The sequence below is a fragment of the Polypterus senegalus genome, chromosome 10 (genome assembly GCF_016835505.1).
Source record: "Polypterus senegalus isolate Bchr_013 chromosome 10, ASM1683550v1, whole genome shotgun sequence".
NCBI classification, from domain to species: domain Eukaryota; kingdom Metazoa; phylum Chordata; class Cladistia; order Polypteriformes; family Polypteridae; genus Polypterus; species Polypterus senegalus.
Window position 1 is genome coordinate 4,273,900 of NC_053163.1, and position 26,694 is coordinate 4,300,593.

Below are 26,694 nucleotides of genomic sequence, written 5' to 3' on the forward strand. Positions count from 1 at the left end.
GGTTAGCGCTGCAGTAAGAAGACCAAGTGTGGAGTTTGTGTGTTCTCCGCATGTCTGTGTGGGTTTCCTCCAACTGTCCAAAGGCAGGCAGGTAGACTGGTGACCCCAAATTGGCCTGTGTGTGTGTTTGCCCCGTCCAGGGTTTGTTCCTTCTTATGCTTGCTGGGATAGACTCCAGCCCCCTCTCTGTAACTCCTGTCAGAATTAAGCGGGTAAGGAGGTGACTTTAATTGTTATCAGTCACAGCATCTGACAGTAACAACAGGCTATCAACTCGCACCTTACTGAACTTAGTAGTTGTGCAGTTATGGCCTGTTGGAGGGAAGTGTGAAGAAGTAAAGATAAGCGTCAATGATGTCTGTGACAAGCAACCCTTTAACTCTTACAATGAAATGAAGTGAAGCGTCTGATGTTGTCCAATTAAATTCTTCATTGCATGTGCCAATCCACATGCCAACTGCTGGCGCGCTCCAGCCTCAGGATCAGTGAGTATTACCACTTTACCTCGAGGCTTCTGGCTTCCAACACTTGCAGAGCCGTCTTAACACATGGGCACGCTGGGCAGTTGCCTGGGTGCCCCAGGAGTATAGGGGTGCCATGCTAATCTATCTATGTACGTATGTGGTGACTTGCTGAGTGGTTATGTAGGTAGGGGCCACAGTGCACTGCTTTGCCCCAGGGGTCTATAATGCTGTTAAGATGGCCCTGAACGCTTGTGTGGAGAAGAAAAGAGAATTGAAGAGAAGAGAAGAGAAGAACATTGAAGAGAAGAGAATTGAAGTGTAGCGAAGTCAAGGGTTGCGTTGTGCTGTGCTCTTTGTATACTGTGGACTGTGCTGCAGGTGTGGACAGCTTGAGTAACGTCTCCCACTCTAAAATAAACGCGTGCTATGAAACACTTGTGCCTGTGTCTGGGGTCTTCGGGTGTTTGGGTCGACTGCAGCGCCCTGGTGGTCACAGGTGGTAGATCTAAAGAACTACAACATTTATTTCTATAGCACATTTTCCTACAAGCAATGCACGTCAAAGCGCTTTACATCACGTCAAAGAGAAAATTACAAGAAAAGAAATAAAACAAATAGGATTAGGTGTTTGCATCTTCTCCCCGTGTCTGCGTGGGTTTCCTCCCACAGTCTAAAGACGTACAGGTTAGGTGCATTGGCGATTCTAAATTGTCCCTAGTGTGTGTGTGTGTGTGCCCTGTGGTGGGCTGGCACCCTGCCCGGGGTTTGTTTCCTGCCTTGTGCCCTGTGTCGGCTGGGATTGGCTCCAGCAGACCCCCATGACTCTGTAGTTAAGATTTAGCAGGTTGGATAATGGATGGATGGATTGATTAGGTGAGATAAAAGAACATGCACAGATATGTTTAGATTTACAGAAGCATCAGAATACGCGTGTGATCTGCAAATAAATCCAGGATACAGAAAAGAAAAATGAGCAGACTACAAGAAAGCCCGCTAGAGGTCAGTGTTGCATTACACTTGCGTGTTAAAGTTAAGGAGGCCGGCAAACTCAAAGTAAAACTTTATATCAGGGGTCGCCAAGTCCGGTCCTGGAGGTTTTCATTCTAACCCTTTCCTTAATCAGTGACCCGTTTCTTTTTGTACTCATTTGAATTGACTTGTTCTTGAAGACTCCGACCCCTTAATTGTTTCTTTCTCCTTAATCAGCAGCCAAGCAATAACGAGATACAAAATGAGCCAAAACAACTGGCGTCCAAAGTACAATATCTGAAAATAAAGAAAGCTGAAGGTCTTAGGAATGCCGATCTGCTCAGGACCCCAAACCATTTTAACGGGGCTCTTGGAAAGAGAAAGTCAACAATTTCGGAAATGTCTGCTAATGCACAACGAGAGCAGCAACAAGCCACGAAATTAAAGAACGAGTTTAATTAACGACGAGACTCAGCACCTCATTAAGCAGCAGGTTGGAGTGAAAGTGGTTGGAGTTTGAGGCCCTCGCTTAGATGGTCTTCTGTTGGCTCCCTCACCTCACATTTCATTTCTTTTTGGGTGCCATTTAAGGAAAGAAATGAAGCAACTCAGAGGAACGATGAAGACATTCAGGGGGACAAATCTTAAAAAAGCAATTCAATTAAAATGAGCTCACAAGAAGTTAATTAGCCGCACAAACAGGGCACTCGCTAAAAAAAGGGTGAGAATGAAAACCTGCAGCCACGGTGGTCCTCCAGGGCCGGATTGGCGACCCCCTGCTTTATATGACCTTTTAACGTGTAAAAACTGCTGATACAAACGTTATTATCTGCACCCAACACTAAGGCAAACCTCATTTCTTCAAACTGAAATGCTAACATTACATTTTAAGGAACGTAATCTTTAAATGTGTAACAGATAGCAATACCAGAAAGCAAAATTGCACTTCCTTGCTCTCATTCATTGCACACTTTCTGATAGGCAGACGCGCCAATGGCCGGTCTATTAAAGCCGCTGCCATATTTAGTTCTTTGTCGCTGATCCCTCACAATGACTGCTTGAGGTCTGCGATTCATCGACATCAACAAGTGCTGAGGGTCTTCTCTCTGGTGATGCTCTGCCAAGCCTCTGACACTCCTGCTTGTTTTGGGGGGCTTGTCCCCTTACGGTTTCTCTTCAGCATATGGTAGGCCTGCTCAATTGGATTTCATTTGGGCGGCTGACTTGGCCGTTCAAGAATTTTCAATTTCCTAGCTTTGCTGTGTCGCCTCAGCTGTATGTTTAGGTCTTTATCTTGTGTAGGATGAAGTGAGTTTGAAGGACTTTACTGAACCTCCAGCAGATCAGATGTTTCTCTACACCTCAGAATTCATTGTGCCACTGCTGTTGGCAGTTCATTCATCAATGAAGTGAAGTGTGCCAGGACTGTGGCCTCCATAACACCCCCAGCACCGCCATGTTTAACAGATGTTTGGATCTTGGCCTGTTCCTTCTCATCTGCACATCACCCTAATGAGGTTCATCTTTGCCTCGTCTGTCCACAAGACCTTCTTCCAGAATTTTGTCCTTTCTCACAAACTGTAATCTGGCCCTCCTGTTTTTGTGTCCTCTGTGTTTCTGTTCATGAGGTCTTCAGCTGATAGTCGTCTCTGACGCACACACATCGGCCCCCTGAAGACTGTGTATGATCTCTCAGACAGGCGTTTGGGGCTTTTTCTTGACGATGAGGATTCTTCTGTTATCAGCATTGGAGATCTTCTTGGCCAATCCCTTGGTCCTCTTATCTCACCCCCTTGGTCCCTTATCTTAACCATAGGGTAACTGGGCAGAGTTTCTGGGGGTCTGCAGCTAGAATCTATCCCATTAGAGTTAACACCATGCAGGTACTTGGAGCACCAGGATGGAGGCGTCAGACTGTCTCTCTGCAGCTGGACTCAGTCTGAATAACTTGGTTACTCCAGAGAAGTCTAAGTGTGTTATCACAGTTTCTCTAAGGGTCTACCAGTGAAAAGCAATCAACGATTTGGTTAATATGTTTTTAAAAATGACACAATGAAACCGGGACAAAATCAAAGACACCCTGCGCGGATGCATCACATTGCAATAAAGTTGGACTGCATTTAATTTTGGCACAAAAAATCTTCTGTAGGGCGGCACAGTGGCGCAGTGGGTAGCGCTGCTGCCTCGCAGGAAGGAGAGACCTGGGTTTGCTCCCCGGGTCTGCTCTGCATGGTGCTTGCATGTTCTCCCCGTGTCTGCGTGGGTTTCATCCCAAAGACATGCAGGTTAGGTGCATTGGCGATCCTAAATTGTCCCTAATGTGTGTGTGTGTGCCCTGTGGTGGGCTGACGCCCTGCCCGGGGTTTGTTTCCTGCCTTGTGCCCTGTGTTGGCTGGCATTGGCTCCAGCAGACCCCCTTGACCCTGTAGTTAGGATATAGTGGGTTGGATAATGGATGGATGGAAAATCTTCCGCAGTGCCCAGTAACGGGTGAAGCTGTGGGATGTTGAAGAGAGATATCCCTTTAAGAGCCTCTGCAGAACTCCGGCTGGAATGGAGACAAACACAAACCCCACCCGACCCTCTAATCTCAGTTTCGGATTCCCCAGCTTGGGAAAAGAAGAGTACGGCGTGACGTGTTTGGGAAAATCCCGGAGTGTTTTACTCTTTAACTGCGCGACCACATAAAGTTCACCGTGACGCGCTGGCAGAGCGCAGAAGGAGCTGCTTCCTTTTTCCCTGAAAACTACTCGTGAGCATACAAAATAAAACAGGAACTAAAAATAATCTGAATGGCGCAACGAGCAGCTGAGCTGGTGGGACTGCTGACTGTCCTTTTTGAAGGTAAGTTTCAAATGGCAAATCCAGCCGTCCAGGCGCGGTTTAAGGGCGGGTTAGCTGAGTAATCGGCAGGGAGAAACTGTCGCCCTAGCAGTCTTATTACGCGTCGATCGATCGATGGTTGGAGTGACGTGGGCGTGGGGGTCAACGTAAACATTGGCTCGAGCCCCTGGGCCGTGAAAACAAAAAAACAAAAACAAAAGCAGCGTCGGTAACATCTGCGTGCGGCAACACAACGGAATGCATGAGGATTTGAACCGGGCGGGCGGTCCGTTATTCAAATCAGCTCACTGCTTCAAATCGCCCACTGCCCACCACGTGCAGGATAAAAGCGGCCCTCCCACCTCAGCCAAGTTTCAGTTACTCCTCAGTGGCGGAAACGGCCGGTCCTTTAAAAGATATACTGGCCTGCAACGTGCGATCCGTAAAAAACGACTTACTGAGGTACACCGATAAACCGAAAAAAGACCGAAAGAAACGGTCTGGCGAACTTGGCCAACGAATGGAAGCTTCATCTTGGGGATGTCATTGGGGATTTACAAAAACGGCAAAATAAGTGAGACAACAGCAGTGTCTACGATGTCCAGCCACTATAATACCACACAATGAAATACATCCATCGCTGCTGTTTATATTGTTCTCTTCAAAGTCACACTCAATTAGTCAACTGGCCGAATTGTTGAAGTAACTGTCTTATACAATAGACGGATGGTAAAGAAGGATTTCTTCTTCTGTTGCTTCTCCTCCTCCTGCTCCTCCTTCTTCTTCTTCTGCTTCTCCTTCTTCTTCTTCTTCTTCTTCTTCTGCTTCTCCTCCTCCTTCTCCTCCTTCTTCTGCTTCTCCTCCTTCTTCTTCTGCTTCTTCTTCTTCTCCTCCTGCTCCTCCTCCTTCTTCTTCTTCTTCTTCTCCTCCTCCTCCCCCTCCTCCTCTTTTTTCTTCTTCTCCTCCTGCTCCTCCTCCTCGTCCTTCTTCTTCTCCTCCTCCTCGTCCTTCTTCTTCTTCGTCTTCTTCTCCTCCTGCTCCTCCTACTCCTCCTCCTTCTTCTTCTGCTTCTTCTCCTCCTCCTCCTTCTTCTTCTGCTTCTCCTCCTCCTGCTCCTCCTCCTTCTTCTTCTTCTGCTTCTTCTCCTCCTCCTTCTTCTTCTCCTCCTCCTCCCCTCCTCCTCTTCTTTCTTCTTCTCCTCCTGCTCCTCCTCCTCGTCCTTCTTCTTCTTCGTCGTCTTCTTCTCCTCCTGCTCCTCCTACTCCTCCTTCTTTTTCTTCTTCTGCTTCTTGCCACTTGAACACTCACTGTGGTGGCTACACAACAAGTTTTGGTAAATTTGATGACAACAACAGAAAATTGGGTTATGAAACTGCACACCACATGACAGCCTAATGACATTTCTGACATGACAAGATGCAATTAGACATCACAGCCCTCCTCATGCTGCATATGAAACGACAAGTGGATGAAGCTGAACTTTGCGCAGACTCAGAAAATCGGTTGGCGACTGCAAATCGATCTTAAAATCACATAGTTTATTCTTGGTCTTTCATCATACGAATCCACTAGTTCAAAGGGATCAGACAATACAAGGAAAAGTGCTCAATGAATAATTTTTGATAACAGCCAATCAGGTTCATCTAGTGTCAAATCTTGGTAATGCAGGAAGGATTGCTGACCAATGAACATTCAGTTTGGCTATGTTACTCCTTACAGAGTGGACTCTTTACTCCACTGAAAGCCATTGGTTTCACATTTATGCTGGTATCGTATTGTGACACGCCTGTTAAAAATCACACTTTTATTTTCCATATGTGATAGTAAACATTAGCTTTAACAAGGTCTCTTAAGCTCGACAGACAAAAACATTAGTCACTCCTGGCTAAATCTGGTCTAACAGCGCAATAGAGACTGCAGAACAGCTACAATTCTGTCTGGCATCGATGCCACCAGTTAACAGATGTAAGCAACATCGATATTCTTCCACTTTTCCAACACCAAATCCCACAGTTCAATCCCATTGGTCCAGATGGCTCCGCCGGGGTTTCACTTGTTACTCCAAATAGTCCCCCAGATTTTTCCTATGAGAAATAAGTCTGGGTATTTTGTGGGCCAGTCGAGAGGCGAGAATGCTTCAGATTGTTCTTTGTGCCAATTGTTGTCTTGGAAAACTGGGGTAGCCATTCTGTCTTCAACAGGTAACATGTGGTCATCCGGAAAACCGGTGTATCCATTTCAACCAAAGGACTCCATTTTCTTGTAATTGAAATACCCCCAGAACTTCAGAGAATCACCTCTGCTTCATCACTTTTTCCACATTTTGTTATGTTACAGCCTTATTCCAAAATGGATTCAATTCATTATTTTTCCTCAGAATTCTACACACAACATCCCATAATGACAACGTGAAAAAAGTTTACTTGAGGTTTTTACAAATTTATTAAAAATAAAAAGACTGAGAAAGCACATGTCTATAAGTATTCACAGCCTTTGCCATGAAGCTCATCCTGTTTCCCCTGATCATCCTTGAGAGGTTTAATTGGAGTCCACCTGTGGTCAATTCAGTTGACTGGACATGATTTGAAAGGCACACAGCTGTCTATAGAAGGTCCCACAGTTGACAGTTCATGTCAGAGCACAAACCAAGCATGAAGTTAAAGGAATTCTCTGTAGACCTCCGAGACAGGATCGTCTCGAGGCACAAATCTGGGGAAGGTTACAGAAACATTTCTGCTGCTTTGAAGGTCCCAATGAGCACAGTGGCCTCCATCATCCGTAAGTGGAAGAAGTTCGAAACCACTAGGACTCTTCCTAGAGCTGGCCAGCCATCTAAACTGAGCGACCAGGGGAGAAGGGCCTTAGTCAGGGAGGTGACCAAGAACCCATTGGTCACTCTGTCAGAGCTCCAGGGGTCCTCTGTGGAGAGAGGAGAACCTTCCAGAAGGACAACCATCTCTGCAGCAATCCACCAATCAGGCCTGTATGATAGAGTGGCCAGAAGGAAGCCACTCCTTAGTAAAAGGCACATGGCAGCCCGCCTGGAGTTTGTCAAAAGGCACCTGAAGGACTCTCAGACCATGAGAAACAAAATTCTCTGGTCTGATGACACAAAGATTGAACTCTTTGGTGTGAATGCCAGGCGTCACGTTTGGAGGAAACCAGGCACCGCTCATCACCAGGCCAATACCATCCCTACAGTGAAGCATAGTGGTGGCAGCATCAGGAACTGGGAGACTAGTCAGGATAAAGGGAAAGATGAGTGCAGCAAAGTACAAAGACATCCTGGATGAAAACCTGCTCCAGAGTGCTCTTGACCTCAGACTGGGGCGACGGTTCATCTTTCAGCAGGACAACGACCCTAAACACACAGCCAAGATATCAAAGGAGTGGCTTCAGGACAACTCTGTGAATGTCCTTGAGTGGCCCAGACTTGAATCCGATTGAACATCTCTGGAGAGATCTTAAAATGGCTGTGCACCGACACTTCCCATCCAACCTGATGGAGCTTGAGAGGTGCTGCCAAGAGGAATGGGCCAAACTGGCAAAGGATAGGTGTGCCAAGCTTGTGGCATCACATTCAAAAAGACTTGAGGCTGGAATTGCTGCCAAAGGTGCATCGACAAAGTACTGAGCAGAGGCTGTGAATACTTATGGACATGTGCTTTCTCAGTTTTTTTATTTTTAATAAATTTGCAAAAACCTCAAGTAAACTTTTTTCATGTTGTCATTATGGGGTGTTGTGTGTAGAATTCTGAGGAAAAAAATGAATTGAATCCATTTTGGAATAAGGCTGTAACATAAGAAAATGTGGAAACAGTGATGCGCTGAGAATACTTTCTGGATGCACTGTATATTTTATTCGAGTGTATTATTTCTTTGTCTGTATTAATAGTAATTATCTGGTTGAGCAATGCTGAAAATAGCTGACCCGTAACGTAAGTCTGAACTTTTTCGTATGTAAACGTATCTGTACTAAGCGAGTAAATGAAGACAACTTAACAGTATACATTGACTGGCTTGTGACGGTCGGTAGTGAGCACAGTCTGATCAAACATTAAAAGAGAATACAAGGAAAACAAAATGACGTAACGTTTGTCTGTGTGGTGAAGTGTTTTAAACGAACATCTGAATATTTCTCGTGTGTGTGTTTTAACTTTTATTTCACAAACCTTTTGCTCCAAACCGGCAACAAGAACTTAAACTCTTTGAACGTCACGTGACTTTTCCGCCAAGTTATCCAACCTCTGCTGACGGTGAATCCGCTCGGTGCTTATTAATTAATTTACGCTGAGGACTAAACAGAACTATTTTGACTTCTACCTAAATGACTGAAAGTAGTTTATTGTACATCCAACAAGATTCAATAAATTAAAGATGATCGAGTTATGTTCAAAAGTGGAACAATACATGCAATATAAAGTAAATACATTTTTGTTAATGGAACAACCTACCATTTCCCTTTTTTCAGTGTATCTATGGCGCCTTACAAGGTAGACGTCACTCTTCATTCAGAATGTGGTGCCAGCTCAGACTAATTGTTGGCTCCTTGTCCTCTTGTTTCAGTTCAAAGAAGCTTGGAGCTGCAAGTGTCCACCATGTCTCCAGTGGAGGCCCTTCTTCATTCGGATGCCGTGCTGCCCTGCACCTTCTCACACGGCAGCAGCACGCTTAGGTTGGACCTGCTGGCGGTCATCTGGAGATGGGGTGACACCGTGGTGGCCAGCTATGGACTGAAAGACGATCTGTCTACGCCCAGGGCACGTCTGTCTGACGCTGAGCTGCGCCGTGGGAATGCGTCCCTCCTTCTCAGCAACGTCACCATCGCTGACCAGGGCCTGTACGAGTGCAGCATCATCTACCCGCCCGATCAATCAAATGGCATCGTGGAGCTCAAGGCTGTTAGTAAGTAGAGTCCTTTATGCCAGCCTGTCAATGGCCTACCTAACCTCTAGCTGGCTCCATTGGCCCTGCAGTGTCCTCGGTTTACTCTTAGCTGTGTGTGCGCATGTGCAGCCTGAACTTATCAGTTTAGTGTTGGAAATTGAGGCCAGCCTTTATTTTAATTTCATTTGTTTAAATCAGGCATTTTCACTTCATGGCTTTTTCCCAGTTGAGACTGTGCACCACATGCTAGCAAAGGGGCAAGAAAAGACCAGGACTGTTCTCTCTGTTAAAGTTAGCCTCAATAATTTGAAAGAAAATAAGGAAAAATATCAATACGAGGAAATTATCGAGCATAAGACATTACACAACATCTTGGTTTTCACCAACCACCGAGGAGGACCACTTTATGGAAAAGAAGCCACCAGTCTGATGTTCCTGTTTCAGAGATGTATGGAAAGAGCAGGCATGGAGGAAATCCAGTTTGCCAGCTACAAGCTGTCTGGTAAACATCTGACCTGACGGTGGTTAGAGATACTGGTGGACCCGCAGTGCGCAGTTCAAGTTGTGCAGCATGTGTGTGTGTCGTCTGTGTGTTCCATCCTTGTGCTTCCTGTTGCTCACTCAGTCCTTGAGTCACAAACTGGGGGTCTGCCTGACAGAGAGTCCATCATCAGGACACCACAGGCTCACCCACCTTCATATATCTCAGCTGACCCCTTAACTGGTATGGCTGGATGGTATGGAAGCACAGCAGAAATCAAAAAAACACGCCCATCACATGTCCCGGTGAGAAGAAGCCTTGTGGAGTAGACAGACCATTCCACCCTCCACTCCAATCTTCATTTGATAGACAGACCGCAGTGGGTCCAGGTGGTCTACCACAAGAAGACTCATATAGTCCAGAAGCAGCCTCTCAAAGGTCTCCATGATGTGAGACGTAGTCATTAGGGGAGGAGGCGTCTGCCTTCTTTGGAACAGAAACAGTACAGGATGTTTTCCACAGCAGCGGCACTTTCCGGAGCCTTAGTAAGGAGCGAGGAGCAGCATAAGGCTGACCAAGCACATGCCTGAAGAACTCGAGGCCATGACACCATCTGGTCCTGCAGCTTGTCCTGTCTGTTGCTTCCTCGGGTGTCTCCTTACTTGGTCTTCAGTTACAGACAATCCACTCAGATGGTCAGAGGCGAACTCATCGCTGGCCATTCCAGTTGAATGTGTCCAGACTGGAGCCATACAAGAGGAAAACTGCGTCCCTCTCATAACAGGGGATGAAATGTTCAGAATTCCCAGTCTGCCCCAGCCCATCCATTATTCTTTTACCTCGACTGGTATAGAAATTAATAACCATCCCGGCCAGCTTGAGCCTCCTGTCCCATTGTCCTTCCAAACCTGGCAAGAGTTCACCTTCCATCGAGGAGGGGACAGCAGTCCATCCAGCATGGCACTTTCTCAAGAACATTCCGGTATGACGCCTCCAGAATGTTCATGCCAAAAATGCCACTGGACCCTGATTTTCAGAATTACTATGGCGGACCCTCGCTGTTATTATATAATAAGTTCACGGAGACACAGAGGGAAGCAGGTTAAGAGAAACCTTTACATTAATACTAATAAGAGCTTTGGACATTAGTGATCAAGCAGTAGTGTAGATGGTGGGAGTTTGGGGGCCTTCAAAATTGGATTTGATGCAATCTTGGAAGAAATGAGGTGAATCGGACCGGTGAGCTCTTTGGGCTGAACGAACTGTTCTTGGGAAAATTGTTAAGTGGCAGTGTGTGTTCAGGTGGTCTCAGACAGGAAGGCCCAGAGTGGTGCCCTCTAATAGTGAAGGAGGAGATCAGACACCAGCTAATGGGGGGTCTCGTTCAGGCATTTCCTTTGAATGGTTTTGCCTTTTGAAGCTTTACCTTTAAATAAAGATGAAGTGACCTCCATACACAACAGCTAACAGCCCTCCGAGTGTTCCTCATTTCCCACCCATCAGAGTTCATTTTTCTTTGTAAGCATTTAACAGTTTGGAAGTTCTCAGATTACTCAATTATGTTAACTATCACAAAACTTTACAGAACTGATACTTTGATGTCAGTTGATAAGTGAGGTTTGCATCAACCGACACCCTGCACATGGAAAAACAATCAGATTAACAGCTGTGGACACTAGGGGGCACTGCTGTGACACTTTAGACAAGTCCCAGGTTCCAAAGTGTCAGGACTCAAGATTCAAGACAAATACCTTCAAACAGGCTTCTTTCTTTTACATTATTCAAACCTTCGTGGTCCTCCTCCATGCCTGATTCTGACTCGGCCGGCTGAGGCGGAGCGGCTCCTTTTCAGAAAGGAGCAGGAAGCACTTCCGGAAATCACTTCCAGGTCAGGCGGAATCTCTAGGGAGCAATGGAGCCTCCCGTTGAACTTACGAGTGCTCTGCAGCCCCACCAGAGGGATCCCACCATAGAGTGGAGGGAAACACATGACTTCTTCTGTCCTTCCATTATCCTGGCTTCTTGACCGGGAAGAGGGACACCATCCCTCACAGCCGGTATTCCCATTCATCCAAGCTACTATCCTCGCCTTCTGATGGACAGAAACAGCAGAATGAATAAACAGTGAAAAGTCTTAATTTAACTCTGAAGATGTTACTGTGCAAGCCAATGTCATGGAAATAACTTGTCACCTTATATAGGGGGCTTGCCTTGTTTGGATTCTTTAGAAAACATGGTCTTAGCGGATAGCACTGTCCCTTAAGGCCATGTTGGATTCAATGACATTTTCAGTGATTTTCAGCCACAGCCTTCATTTACTTAATCTTAGTGAGTTGGAAGCAGTTGGTCTTGTTCTCCAGTGATGGCCACTCGCATAGTCCGACACCCCCAGCGACTCACTCCCACCAGTCCACGACTCGCTTGGACAGTCACAGGGGGTGTTGTTACGACGGGCTGTTGTCCCAAAGCGCAGTCCCATAAAAAAGCACTTCCAAAAATGACCACTAGAGGGGGATATACGACCAAGAAACAGCTAGTAATAACGCATGGGTTGGGCGCATGCGCGGATACAGTGACGTTTCATTGATTACGGACGTCAGGCCATGTCCAGTTATGCTGGAAGTCCGCCGCGATGATGGAACGCATTTCAAACGAATAACGTTTATAAAAATGTTGTGTTTTTCTGTTATTGCTTAAATAAAGACTTAATGATCCTTTGATTTGAAATTTGAACTGTTTCGTTAAACAGAGGAGGTAACACTGGACATATTCCTGTTTGCATAACTGGGGGGCTTTGCCCCCTGCTCACTTCACTCTTCAACCCCCCAGCCTGTGCTACACGCCTGACAATTCTCGTCTCTGCCGCTCGCGTTTGTGGATTTCACTTTCACCAAACAACAAATCTTTTAATTGTCGTGGATACGCCTCTTCATTGGGAAGACAGATTACTTTTCTCAGTTGGCAACACGAATTAGACGATGTACAAGTTTAAATCCAAACAATATATTCAATCTCATTTTGCTGTTCCGTTATGTCACCGAGTAATAATTTCCGTTTGTTTGCACTAATGTGATCTTTACTATCATTTCTTTAAGACTTTTGAGTTTTTGTACTTCCGTTTTTTCTAACCTGCTGTGCATGTCTATATCGCCAATATTTTTGAATTCTTTTATGACGTTTTACTTTGTCTTCAACTCTTTGTCTTTTATTTCCGGCCCCGGGCCTGGTTAAATCTCTCAGCACAAAGCCTCATATCTCCCTGAAGTCTCCAGTCACAGAGAAAGCCCACCTTGTCTGATAAACGGGGCAAAGTGGCGTTCAGCCTTCACTTTTTGCTAAGCACAGTAATGCACAGCGTGGTGTGACCTTTGACTTGCCCACCAGTTAACAAAAAAAAAAAAAGAAGCTGGACAAAAGTTACTGGGTGCCTCGGTTTGGCATTTCCTTTAGTTCTTTGTCTTTTGACTGTTTCAAGAAGGTCATTTTGAGGTGGCCACCGTGGCACAGTTATGGTTAGTGCCATCTGCCTCACAGATGCAGCATTCTGCTTCAAATCCTGCCCCAATTTGCCATCTTCTTGAGGCGATGTGAGCTCTGAGATGGACTCGTGAAACATTACAGGGGTCTGCCCAGTGCTGAGGGGTAGGCTCTGAGCCCCCAAAATGGACGAAGCAGGTTTGGAAATGATACGACCTGATAGATCATTTTCAGCACCACCTGCTGGATTAGCTTTAGTATTGTTTCTCAGATTAATGGAGGGGCATGGTTTTGCTCACACTTATAATATAACATGACATGACATGACATAACATCCATCTCCTGTTCCCACTTATCCAGGGCAGGGTCCATAGAGCCAACCCCAACAATCTCATTGATCACACATTTAGACAGAGTGCCAGTCCATCACAGGATGAGCACACACGAGCCAGTCAGCAATGCCATCCCATCTAAACAGCATGTCTTTGGACTGTTGGGGGCAACTCGAGTTCTCAGTGGACATGCAAACTACACTCAGGAAGCATCAGAGATGCAAACCCCATATCTCCTTGTTGCTGGAGAGCAGCACTGCCAGTGCACCATCATGCTGTCCTAATGGAAGTATTAATGTTGTCCAGTGAACTTCTTACTTCCATGTCTGACTATCATGCTGTGTTATAGCCAGGATTTGTTGATGGCTTATGTTGATTTTCCTTTTTTGCGCCTTCTTTGTTTGCTTTATCCGTACCATCGTGTGATGTATCAGGATGCCTTATGAGCCTTAACTCATTTAAAAGTCCTTCTTACGTCAGGTACCAAGCAAAGAAAGATGAATCGTGTGGTGCTGCAGGCAATTGAATGGCAGGCTAGTTTGTTGTCACCATGAACTCTGGAAGGTGAAATGAAGATGATATTCAAGTATGAGTCCATAAGCAACCCTAATCCCTGGCAGAGTCTGTGCAGATTGATAAAGTGCCACATGAGAGGGTGGGCATCAAATTAAAAGAGGTGCCACTTTTTAAATGGGTGCAGAATTGGCTCAGACACAGGAAGCAGAGGGTGATGGTGCGAGGAACCTCATCAGAACTGGTGATGTTAAGAGTGGAGACCAGCAGGGGGCAGTGCAGGGGCCGTTGATATTGTTAATATCAATAAATGATTTAGATAGGAATATAAGGAACAAGCTGGTTAAGATTGCTGATGATACCAAGATAGGCAGACTAGCAGATAATTTGGATTCTGTTATATCGTCACAGAAGGACTTGGACAGCAGACAGGCTTGGGCAGATTTGTGGACAATGAAATTTAATGACAGTAAATGTAAAGAATTACACAACAACAACATTTATTTCTATAGCACATTTTCATACAAAAAGTAGCTCAAAGTGCTTTACATAATGAAGAATAGAAAAATAAAAGACACAGTAAGAAAATAAAATAAGTCAACATTAATTAACATAGAATAAGAGTAAGGTCCGATGGCCAGGGTGGACAGAAAAAACAAAAAAAAAAACTCCAGATGGCTGGAGAACGTAGGAGGTAAAAATGTTAGGATTGAATAAACAATGGGAGGTCGGAAAATCGAGAGTCCACCTTATGAGAAGAATTAGGAGTCATAGTGGACTCTAAACTATCGACTTCCAGACAGTATTGAGAAGCCATTAAGAAGGATAACAGACTGTCAGTTTATATAGCGCCTTGATGTGTGGAGTACGAGCCCAAGGAGGGCCTGCTCAAGCTTTATAACACTCTGGTGAGCCCTCATCTGGAGTCCTGAGTGCACGTTTGGTCTCCATAAAGACATAACAGCACAAGAGAAGGTCCAGAGAAGAGCAACTGGGCTGATTACGGGGGGCTACAGGGGATGGAAAGATTAAAAGAGCGGAGCTTAATGCTGGCATTAACTTTAAGTCTTGTTAGGTCTGATCACACAATGGGAGGTCTGAAAATCGAGAGTCCACCTCATGAGAAGGATTTAGGAGTCGTAGTGGACTCTCAATTATCGACTTCCCATCAGTGTTCAGAAGCTATTAAGAAGGCTAACAGACTGTCAGGTTATATAGCGCCTTGACGTGTGGAGTACAAGTCACAGGAGGTGCTGCTTTATAACACACTGGTGAGGCCTCATCTGGAGTCCTGAGTGGAAGTTTGGGTCTCCATAAAGACACAGCAGCACAAGAGAAGGTCCAGAGAAGAGCGGTGAGGCTGAGTAGAGGAGTGCAGGGGATGAGTTATGAGGAAAGATGAAACGAGCTGAGTCCTTTTAGAGATGAAGAGGAGACCTGACTGAAGGGTTTAAAGTCATGAAGGGAATTATTAGTGCAGTGGATTGAGACGATGACTTTAAAATGAGTTCACCAAGGACACGGGGACACAGTGGGGAACTCATTAAAGAGTACATTTCACTGTGACTTTGGGAAGTTTTTCTTGACACAGAGAAACACAGACACAGAATAAGCGACCAAGTAGTGTGGTAGACAGCAGGACTTCAGGGACCTTCAAAACACAACTTGACGTCATTTTAGAAGAATGTTGGGCCGAGTGGCCTGTCCTCGTCCAGATTCTTCTGATCTTCTCATGACCTGCTACGGCCTCTGAAGTACGTCTTTCACGCTGACGTTTAGCCACTTTGATTATTTGCGTCTACGTTTCTTGTTGGTTTTCTTTTGCTTGTTTCAAATTACTTTGCAAATCCTGATGTTCACTCTGCAGCTCCATGGTAAATGACAACATTTTAAAATATTTTATTTAATAGAAGACACAAATCAGGTGACCTGAAGTGCACCTTACTCCATAATGTAACATTCTCAATGGCACTTAATCCATCCCTGGATCATAGGGAGCTGGATGGCATTGGACGCAGGACTGGAAACAGCCCAGTATACGACACCCATGCATCCGGACGTCTCACTGACACACACACACACATACACACCCATAATCACACTGGGCCAGTTGGGAATCTGCATATCCTTAGGAATTTTGAAGAACTACTGGAAAACCCAGAGGAACACTCAGATAGACACAGGGAGAACTTGCACGCTCCAGAAGGACAGGGAACAGGAGTGGTTTTCAAACCTTGGATGCCAGCCACATGACTGTCTGATTGAGCGCTCCTGTTCATGTTAGGCCCACGCTGTGCACTGATGGGTGCGTCTCTTCATGTCGTATCTTGACAATGTCGACTGTGAGCGAGTGTGAGTGTCCATACGTGAGCACCTGTGTGTGTTTGTCTTTGATGATCTCCACTCTTATCATTTCAGATCCACCAAAGATATCAATCAAGTCACGGCTTGTCACCCCCAACACCACCAACACCCTGCAGTGCACCTGCTCCGACTTCTACCCTGGCACCATTAAAATCTCATGGCAAAGAGCCGAAGAAGTGATCAGGGCACCAAGGGAGGAGCGGGCAGAACCAAATGAGAACAGAACCTTCACAGCGACCAGTTACCTCCTCTTCACCCCGAGCTCCAAGGATGCCAACGTTACCTTCTCCTGTGTGGCACATCATGCGGCAATGAAGCAACCCGAGAGAGCCGACTTTCAGTTGGAATTCCGAAGTAAGACTTTCCGATGGCTTGTTGTTGACGAAGGATCCCGTAGTGTGAGTCTCTCCTGCCTTCCTGCCACCCTGCGCGCACATCTTCAATCTCTGAGGACTGTCCCTGTCTGTTTGTGTCTCCGCAGGGCGCCCGCAAATCAGAATCACCCCGTCCATTTTAACTCCTGACAAAAAACAAACGCTGACCTGTGATGTGGACGGTTTTTACCCAGAAGGCATTGCAGTGAGCTGGGTCGTCAAAGGAGAGGAGATCTCATCTAGTAAAGTGAGGCGCAAAGCCGACGGCAACTACCGAATGGCCGAGCACTACATCCTGACACCGGGCGAGACGGACGCGGGGCAGGTGCTTAGCTGTAAAATATGGCAGGAAGGCTTTGAGTACCCACTGATCGAGGAGTTCACCGTCAGACTTGAAGGTGAGTGACCTTCCTCTTCAACACCCCGGGACACAACGTTCAGCAGAAAGAGTGCAGGGGGGCTCATATTAGTGTGTCAGGGCTGATCACGTTTATCAAGTGGTGTCCTGTTCGTCAGGGTCTCTTTAGCTAAGAGGACATTTTATGAACTCCATCTTGCCTCCTTCCCCACGTATGGGGTGTTGTTTATAAAGGAGGGCCCACTTTTTTTTCCTTATTTTTTATAGCCTTAACATTTAGAAGAGGCCAGCTTAAAAAAAACATACTCTTCATTTAAATGTGTGTTTTATTTGATATGTAACATGACGACAAATATCAAACTTATCTGACAAATACTCAGGTTGTGTGTCAAATATCCACCTTAAGTGGTGAATATTTCAATTAAAGGTAAAATATTTATCTTAAATGGCAATTCTCCAGGTTATATGGTGATATCTTGATTATACACCAAATATTCACATCAAATGTGAAACACAGTATCCAACTCAAATATCAAATATCTCAGTTATTGTATGGCAAATGACTTTTAATATCTATATAAATATATCATATACTGTATATTTCATCCATCCATCCATTATCCAACCTGCTATATCCTAACTACAGGGTCACGGGGGTCTGCTGTTGCCAATCCCAGCCAACGCAGGGTGCAAGGCAGGAAACAAACCCCGGGCAGGGCGCCAGCCCACCGCAGGGCACACACACACACACACACACCAGGGACAATTTAGGATCTCCAATGCACCTAACCTGCATGTCTTTGGACTGTGGGAGGAAATCCACGCAGACACACATGGGGAGAACATAGATGGGTCTCCTAACTGCGAGGCAGCAGCGCTACCCACTGCGCCACCGTGCCACCCAACTTCTAAACAATGAGCTGGAAATAATCAACTTGTGGTGCACGGGAACAAGTTCTGCCCCAGGATGTCAGCGTCAGTATTCTGCTTTCTGAAGCAGTTCCCCCTGAACGTGTGCAGACCCCAGATTGGGTACCGTGTTTAACGTCGACGTTAGCCTCGGCTAACAGGGAATTCTTTTGAGTACAGCGTTTCTCAACCTTTACGTATTTGCGACCCGAGTTTTCATAACAGTTTTAATCGCGCCCCCCCCTAACATTTTTTGAAATGTAGATGCATATTTTATTATACCTACTTAACTTTTATTGGCATTTATCTAACTCTGTATTCATTGTTCTAGTATCAGAATGTAGTTTAAGTTCATTTGTTTTGGTTTCAATAGATGTTTTTTTTCATATTTTTAATTCTTGTTTTCTTTTTTTCACATCTTCATGCCCCCCTAACCCTAACCCTAACCCTAACCCTAACCACTGTTTTAGTATTTTGAGATTGCGATAGGACATTTGGCCTGCCCACATTATTCTCTGCTGTATTCTGGTGTTCTGGAGTTGTCATTTCTAGGCTGCTTTATCAGCTGTGACTTTAGGCTCACTCATGTATAATTTATCATCTTGTCGTAGCCTGTCTGCCTTTCTCAAACCCATAAATATTTTTTTTATAACCAGTAAATCTGTCAAAGGCATCTCCTATCATAAGCTCAAAGTGTGGATATCATGAAGGTGATGATCTAAAGATTTAGTTGAGTTGTGCAGTCGTGGTCCTCATGTGAGCCTCAGTGTCTTCTCACTTCTGTTATGTTCTCCACATCCTGCCTCGACATGTAATTGTCAGTTTTGTTGTGTTTTTCAACAGATAAAAGTTCATTTCAGCCGGCACTGATTGGGGCGATGTCTGCTGTAATAATACTGGCGCTTGCCTCTGGGATTGGATATCTGATATGGAGAACTGGTAAGTAAGAACTCATCAGCTAGTGCTGTATGGGAAAAGGGACAGCAGACTGCCCAGGTATGCCTCAGTCCAGGTGGCCCTCTTAGGCTCCTGCGTGTGACTTCCATGTTATTGCAGGCCAGGCAGTGTGTATGCGAGGCGCTATAGTCGATACTAATGTATGCATTGCTCGAGTTTTCATGGCCTTTGACTCTCACACCTGCCTTCACTTTGTTCTCCTACAGTGCAAAAGCAGAAACTGATTGTCTCAGACATCATTGTACCCACCAAGATCAAGGTGGGGAAGAAAGTGTGCCTGACCTGCTCCATCGAAGGGTTTGACCTCAAAGGCGTGACGGCAAAGTGGTTGGTGAACGACGCCCTCATTTCGAAAGAGGTTTACCGCGCCGAGACGGACAACGCCGACCAGAGCATTCTGCTGCCTACAGGATACAGGACTGAGATTCAAACGATTCATTTTGCGGAGCGTGGCGGGAAAGAACAATTTCTGAGTTTCCTTCACTTTGTTGCCAGCATCCGGGAGCACGAGGGAGCCGAGTTCAAGTGCCAGGTGTCAAAGACAGACGAGAAAATGGCCGATGAGAAGAAAACGAAAGTGCACCTCACAGGTGAGTTGCCCAGAGTGAGAGCTAGGAGTTGCGTGACACATTTCCTTTTGCCTCCAATTTGTGTTTCTTTCTGGTGACGTTACCCTAGTGGATGTTGCGCTGGTGATCATCCCTTGCTTTGTACCACTGGCAAATGGAGCCTTCCCAATGTATTCCTTCTAACAGAGGGTACTGCCTCCTGGTGGCCCGTCCCATTCCTGCGTCCCATATCCAGTTTTGAAAGACACATTAGTGTTTATGCTCTTGTCACACCACCCATTCCTTTATGGGAGTCAAACAATTCAAATGGAATATCCACAGGATATATGGACTCCTAATGTCCACTGTATGGACGCTAACTGCATATAATGGCACTGCTGCCTCCTGACTGGTTTGACTGGCCTAGCTTTTCAAATGTGAGGCTTATTGTCGTGGGGTTAGTGTTTGTTATGGGTTGGCCAACTTCTGCACCCTACACTTAGGACCCACACGGACCCTACCCACTTAAGCACTGGTATGAAGCGAGTACACTTCTCTAGTGATGTAACGAGACTTCGTCTCCGGGGATTACTGTGAGTGAAAATGAGCTGGAGATGAATCACAGCGAAAAGGAAAGAGACCATTAAAGATTTCGAGGGAGACAACTAGATGTAACTGTGGCCATCTTTATAGGTTAGAGTCTTGTACATTATGTGAACAACTGACGTGGCCACATGATGCACTTCCCGTGTTTGATAAACACATAATGAAAATAAAAATAAACCTTTTAAAATGAAATCAAAATGAGAAAAACTACCTAAAATATATTCATTATTTTAAAAAAAATCAACCCAAAAAACACATACAGTCACATTCTAATTATGACAAGCGAAGAGCATATAAGCTGCTAAAAGAAATCCACAAAGAAAGCTCACCCCAGGCAGCTTGACCCCAAACCTCCATAAGCTGGCATTGACCTACACTACCCTAAAAGGGGCCTAGGCTTTCAAAATATGCCACAAAATACAAAACAAAATGTCAATCTTAGGAAATAAACCATCAAACACTTTGTCTGGGATGGACAAGACCACAAAATAATCTTTAAACCAGGGGTCTCCAACTCCAGTCCTGGAGAGCTGCTGTGGCTTCAGGTTTTCATTCTAACCCTTCTTTTAATTAATGACCAGAATTTCTGCTAATTAACTGTTTGCCTTCATTTTAATTGATGCACAACTTAAGACTCGCCCCCCCCCCTCCTTAATTATTTATTTTTTCCAATATTAAGACACAAAATGAACCAACAACCTGCGCCCATCACACAATAACTGAAAATCAAGAAAGGTGAAGGCCTCAGTAATGTTGATCTGCTCAGGGCCACAAAACATTCTGACAACCAGCGCTCTTAAAAAAGAAAATCAACAGGGTTGGAAAAGTCTGCCATGACAGAACGAAATCACGGGTTTAGTTAGCAACGAGAGTTGGCTTCAAGTTAAGAAACTGAATGAAGTGAAGTTGGCGGGCGTTTGAGGCCCCAACTTAGTTGCTCATCTGTTGGCTCGCCTCACATCAAATTTATGTTTAGGTGCCGTTTAAGGAAAAAAAGAATCAATTCAGTGGTCAGAGTCTCAAGAAAAGTAACTTAAAATAAAGGGAAATAGTTCATTAGCAGCAAAAACTGGTCACTGATTAAGAAAAGAGTTAGCATGAAAACTTGCAGCCACTGCGGCCCTCCAGGACTGGAGTTGGAGACCCCTGCTTTAAACAGACAAAAAAGAGCATAAATAAGGCAAAAACAAGAGCAAACAAGTCACAATACACAATTCAATAGTCCAACGCCAAGAACAGAAGCAAAATAATACAGAGCCAGCTTAAACAGTCCCAACAGTTCCATGTACTCTAAGAACGTCAATGAACCACCACCACCACAAGTGAAGTCAAAGCAGCAGAATACGGACAAAAACAAGGCCGAGATCAAAGGGTTCAAAAGAGCGGCGGGCACAGCACTGATCCCTACAGGACGCCACTCTTTAACATCACCTACTTCTGGAAACGTTCCCCTCACCATAACCCTTAGCTTCCCGTGTTTGAGCTTACAAACCCTGAACTCCCACTTGATTAGTACCGTTTTCATGCTTAAACCTACGGAAGATCAAGATAAATCGTATTATATGCACCCCTCTCATCATCTGCTTCTACTGCTTCCTCACAGAATTCCAGCATTTTAGTAACAAACGACCTTCTCCCCCCAATTAAGCCATGCCCGCTGTCCACTAACACGCCTGTCCTTGACCTGTTCTGCTTGATATTTCGCTTAATATCTCCTTCCATGAACTTGCCCGTGATGGACATTGATCTTACTGGCCCATAGTTACTTGGATCTCCCCCTTTTTATACAACAAGATAATGTCTGCTAGCCGTCAGTGTGCAGAGATTTGCAAAAAATAAGTGCCAAGGGTTTGCGCTTCAATCGCTTCCTTAGGTGCTCAGGTGTAGGTGCCACCTCATCCTGGTGATTTCTGCATGAGGTGTGAGAACCAGAAGAGCATCTTCTACTCATCTGTTAGCACAGGAAGCACAGTAGTGGTTACCTGGAAGGGACTTTGTGTCCGCCATTCTAGAATTTTTGAAATATGTAAGGAAATATGCATCTGGCGTGTTAGAGGACTGCTTTGAAAGTCAGTCAGTCGGTCATTCTCCAACCCGCTATATCCTAAAAAGGGTGATGGGGGTCTGCTGGAGCCAATCCCAGCCAGCAAGACAAGACAGGAGCCTATCCCGGGCCAGGGTGCCAACCCACCGCAGGAGACACACACACACCAAGCACACACTGGGGACAATTGAGAATCCCCAGTCCACCTCACCTGCATGTCTTTGGACTGTAAGAGGAAACCCACGGAGACACGGGGAGAACATGCAAACTCCACGCAGGAAGGACCAGGGAAGCGAACCCGGGCCCCCTTCCTGCGAGGGAGCAGCGCTACCACTGCGCCACCGTGCCACCCCGCTTTGAAAGTTTCAAATATTATTTATTTAAGGTACTTCATCAAAGAGACAGAAATTACACATTTGTCTTATTAATGTTTATTCTAACAATGAGTCATATTCAACAATAGCAATAATAATTGAATGGTGTAATATAGTCCATAAAATTCACATCTTGTAATTCTAGTGGCTCCAAGGCTTTCACAGACATCTGACTACATTTGCAAGGATGTAAAACGGGCACTGATTGTTGTCCTACTGTTAGCCGTGACTAATCTGTGTCGATGTGCGGCTACATGCATACAAACGGCTGACAGTATAAGAGCACTGAAGCTCAGCACATAGGGGAGTGTGGTGGGGTATGCAAGAATATGGGAGAGTGAGGACCAGTAATAAAATATGGGTGGGCGAACTCCAATGGAAATGTGAGGCAGCAGATAAGGAAAAAGGGAGGCTTAGTATTAGAGTTAAGGGAGAGTGAGGCCTAAATTAAAGTCATGGGAGTATGGACTCCAGTAGTGGGATAAGGGAATGCAAGGAGAAAAGAACCATAAAGGAAAGTGAGTGGCGCTTATAGCACATAAAACAATGCACTACTCCACAGCACTTAAGGAAGCACAATGGAGAGTGAGGCTCAGTAGATAAAGGGTGTGTGAGGAGCAGTAATAATGGAGAGAGAGCTGCAGAAGTGGAATAAAAGTGAGTAAAGATCTAGAAGAGAAAGTTCCAATAGTGAAATATGGCAGAATAAGGAACGAGGAAAGCATAAAGAAGGTTTGTGGTTCATTTGATAAGGGAGGGTGAGGCTCGGTGGCAGGATGAATGAATGAGGATATGGGAGAATGAGGTCCAGAACACAGGGCTGTATGAGGGTCAGTAGTGGGATAAGTTAGATAGCAGCAGTCGGGTAAGGTAGAGTTGAGATACGGGAGAGAAAGTACCACGAGTGTGGGACAGCAGAAAAGGAGGACTAAAGAAAGTAGAAAGAAGAATGGGGCTCAACTGATAAGGGAGTGTGAGGCTCAGTGGCGGGATGGACAAGGATACAGGAGAGTGAGGTCAGGTAGATAAGGTTACAGTATATGAGGGTCAGCAGTGGGATAAGCAAGATAATGGAGAGGAAGCTGCAGCATTGGGGTTAAGGGACAGCAAAGATGCAGGAGAGAACGTTTAGAGAAGGAGGACTAAAGGACGCCCAATGTGGAGAGGGGCTCAGTAGATAAGGGTGCAGAAGGCCTGGAAGTGGGATAACCAAGGTCAGGAATGGTGAGATGCAGAAGTGCAATAAGGAAGAGTTAGGATACAGCAGAGAAAGTTCCAACAATGGCATAAGGCAAAATGGCACCTTTAGAAAGTATACGAGAGGCTGGGGCTCGATAGATAAGGGAGTGTGGAGTTCAGTGATGAGGGTGACGAGGTCTGGCCGATAAGACTATATGAGGGTCAGTAGCAGAATAAACAAGGTAATGGAGAGTGGGACAAGCAAGGCAGAGGTCAAGGAGAACTGTAAGTATGGGAGAAAAGGTACAAAAGTGGACTAAAGGTACATGTGGTGTTTTGATAATACAAAGGAGAGCGAATCTCAATTTAGAAGAGCGTGTGAAGCCCAGTGGTGCAAAAAGGGGCTGTGCAGTCTAAAGAAAAATTAAACTAAAGTGAGGCCAACTAGACAAGGAGGTTTAGATCCAGTGTTAGGATAAAGGAGAGGGAATCTTAGGATTAGGGAGTGCAATAATGTTAGGCCATAGGTGTCTAAGGCAATGGTTCTCAATCAGATGGGGCGGGACCCCCAGGGGGCACGAGGTAACAAAAAGGGGGGCGCAAAGATGTGAAAAAAAGAAAACAAGAATCAAACATATGAAAAATACATCTATTGAAAGCAAAACAAATTAACATAAAGTACATTCTAATACTAGGAAAATAAATATAGAGTTAGATAAATGTCGATAAAAGTTAAGTAGGTATAATAAAATATGCATCTATGATATATCATTAATTAAAAAAGAACAAATTGGTATTAGTGGGCTTCTTTCAAGAAACGTTAGGGGGGGCGATTAAAACTGTTATGAAAACTCGGGTCACAAATACTTAAAGGTTGAGAAACGCTGGTCTAAGGATAGGCTGCCATCTTGCATAGATGGTGGATGATGCCACAAAATGTCATGGGTGACTAACAGTCAAAATGGCAGTGGTCTTACAGAAATTCAAAATGGTGAAAAATTGTACTGCGGTGATATCTTAAGTGGGGGATATCTATGGGAAAGTCTTTAGAATCCTGGCGCTTCCTGTTTGAGAGACATGTGACCTGTCATGAAGACTGGACTCCTGTGTCTCTTCAGAGAATCCTTGGGTACCGTTGGTTTGACTTTGTGTTGCTCATGGAGCCCCGGATGAGGCACATGACCTGCATTGTGATGGAGCGTCAGTTACGGCACTACAGACATGTGGTGCGCTTCCCCGTGGGTGACCCGGCTCGCAGGACCCTCATTGTTGAGGACCTGAGTGGCTGGACCAGGCCAAGGGGACACCCAACGTAACACTTGGCAGATAGATGGTCATTGGGACTGGACTGTGTGTCTACCTGGGGAGTTGCCAACCAGAATCCCAAGCTGTTTCATGTGTGGTGGGTGCGGCGAAGTGCTGTATCAGTGCCTGCTCCCCAACCTGACCTGACCTGACATCATAAATGAGAGGGTAAGATATTTTCATAATCACAAAATCAGGACCAGTATAAAAAAATAATCCTCGGATTTCTTGAACAGGGTATAAAATCCCACAGCGTGGAAAGAGTGATGGCGTAAGGAGCCAGCTAGTTAGTGGAGTAAAACAACAGAGCGAGAGACCCTGAGAGTATGGATCATAGGGGTAAGGCCTTCTAGAAAGTGAACAGAGGGTGAAACATTTGGGAAGGTAGGCGAGTCATAAGAGGAGGAGAATGTGAAGGAGTGAAGTCCAGAGGAAGGACCATGAGATGTGAAATTACGTTAAGGAGGGTGCAGCCCATTGTGATGGTTAGTGGAGATGTGGGAAAGAAACTAGAAAGTGGGGTCAAATGGCTTGGTAAAGGTGAGGAAAAAGTGTGTGTTGTAAGACAAGAGATTGTTGTGAAGGGAACAGATGGAGGAATGCAAGGGACAATGAGGGAGAAAAAGAAGGTCTGAGCACAGAATAAGTGAGATGGCTGCTGGTCAAGATCTAAAGACATGAGGCAGGTGACATTTAATACTAGAAGACCCTAAACTGAGTTTTCTCTATAGGTTCCTCGAATTGCTGATGGTTGGCACCCTTTGGTTGGACTGGGACGCCACACTTGAAGAAGCTAATGGCTGAGGATTGTTTTGTGAATTTAGAAAGTGAAGACTCAGGGCAGAGCTGAACAGCTTGGATCTCAAACTCTTCCATCTTGGTTTGGAAGCCTGACCTTGGAGTCTGTTATCAAAGAGTCACCTCATCACAGCCATCTGAGTGGTCAGATTTCACCATCCAGTAAGCTCACATTGCGGGCTGTCCCTTGGGCCCTTAGTGGACTTCCACACCTTTTTGTCACCTGCAGCGTCCGGTCACTCTCTGCCAACAAGAGGTCAGCATTTTCATTAGCTGACGTGCTGGAAATAGAAATGATGGCTGACAAGGAAAGTTCATCAGTAGTTGCAAAACCAAAGAGGCTGGTTTCTGTGGACCCACTCCTTGGGACTCAAGAATGATGAAGTTTACTCAAACAGCATCTACTTTTGTACTTAAACAGGAAATAAAGTTTGGCATTCAAATTTTCAATGTGCAATCTCCAAGATCTCTGCTCTCTCTGAAATGAAAAGCTGAGCTTCTGCATGCCATCTCACCCACGTGCCTATCGTTGAAGTGCCCGTGTAATGTGGTCACGGCAGCACTGTAGAATCACCAGTATCTGCAGAATGATGTCCACCAGGGCCAGCAGACTGACCACAGTCCAGTTGAACCACTGACTCTGCAGCCATCCAGACTGAGTCATTCCAGACTGAGTTATAGCTGTGAGGAGAAGAACACAATGGGATTAAGAGCGACAAATTGTAAATTCGACAGTGACAGGTCCAATGGCCTTGCTGATATAAAGCCTTCACCCCAAAAGTCAAATCTGAAATCTGCAATAAATCCACCCCACAAAAAAACAAACAAGGGTGAGACTCCACATTTGAGCTTTGATTTGAACTTTATAACAAACTAGCAAAATACCCGTGCTTCGCAGTGGCGAAGTACTACCTTAAAATTTTTATTAAGAA

The 26,694-nt window shown here is 45.3% G+C and overlaps 1 protein-coding gene across 1 annotated transcript; it reads left to right on the forward strand.

The window, feature by feature from the left end:
- The first annotated feature begins 4,047 nt into the window (after positions 1–4,047).
- On the forward strand, positions 4,048–26,694 carry LOC120536562 (cell adhesion molecule 4-like). Its single transcript, XM_039764946.1, has 7 exons — positions 4,048–4,277; positions 8,823–9,161; positions 16,365–16,664; positions 16,792–17,082; positions 18,795–18,890; positions 19,115–19,498; positions 25,696–26,694. The coding sequence occupies exons 1-7, from the start codon at positions 4,226–4,228 to the stop codon at positions 25,710–25,712; spliced, it is 1,479 nt and encodes a 492-aa protein (XP_039620880.1). The 5' UTR covers positions 4,048–4,225; the 3' UTR covers positions 25,713–26,694.

Excerpts from the sequence above, each read along its gene's own strand:
- LOC120536562 (XM_039764946.1), top strand. The coding sequence starts at position 4,226 with ATGGCGCAACGAGCAGCTGAGCTGGTGGGACTGCTGACTGTCCTTTTT. Across the intron at positions 16,665-16,791 it reads CTTTCAGTTGGAATTCCGAA|GGCGCCCGCAAATCAGAATC; the intron begins GTAAGACTTTCC and ends GTGTCTCCGCAG. Across the intron at positions 17,083-18,794 it reads GTTCACCGTCAGACTTGAAG|ATAAAAGTTCATTTCAGCCG; the intron begins GTGAGTGACCTT and ends GTTTTTCAACAG.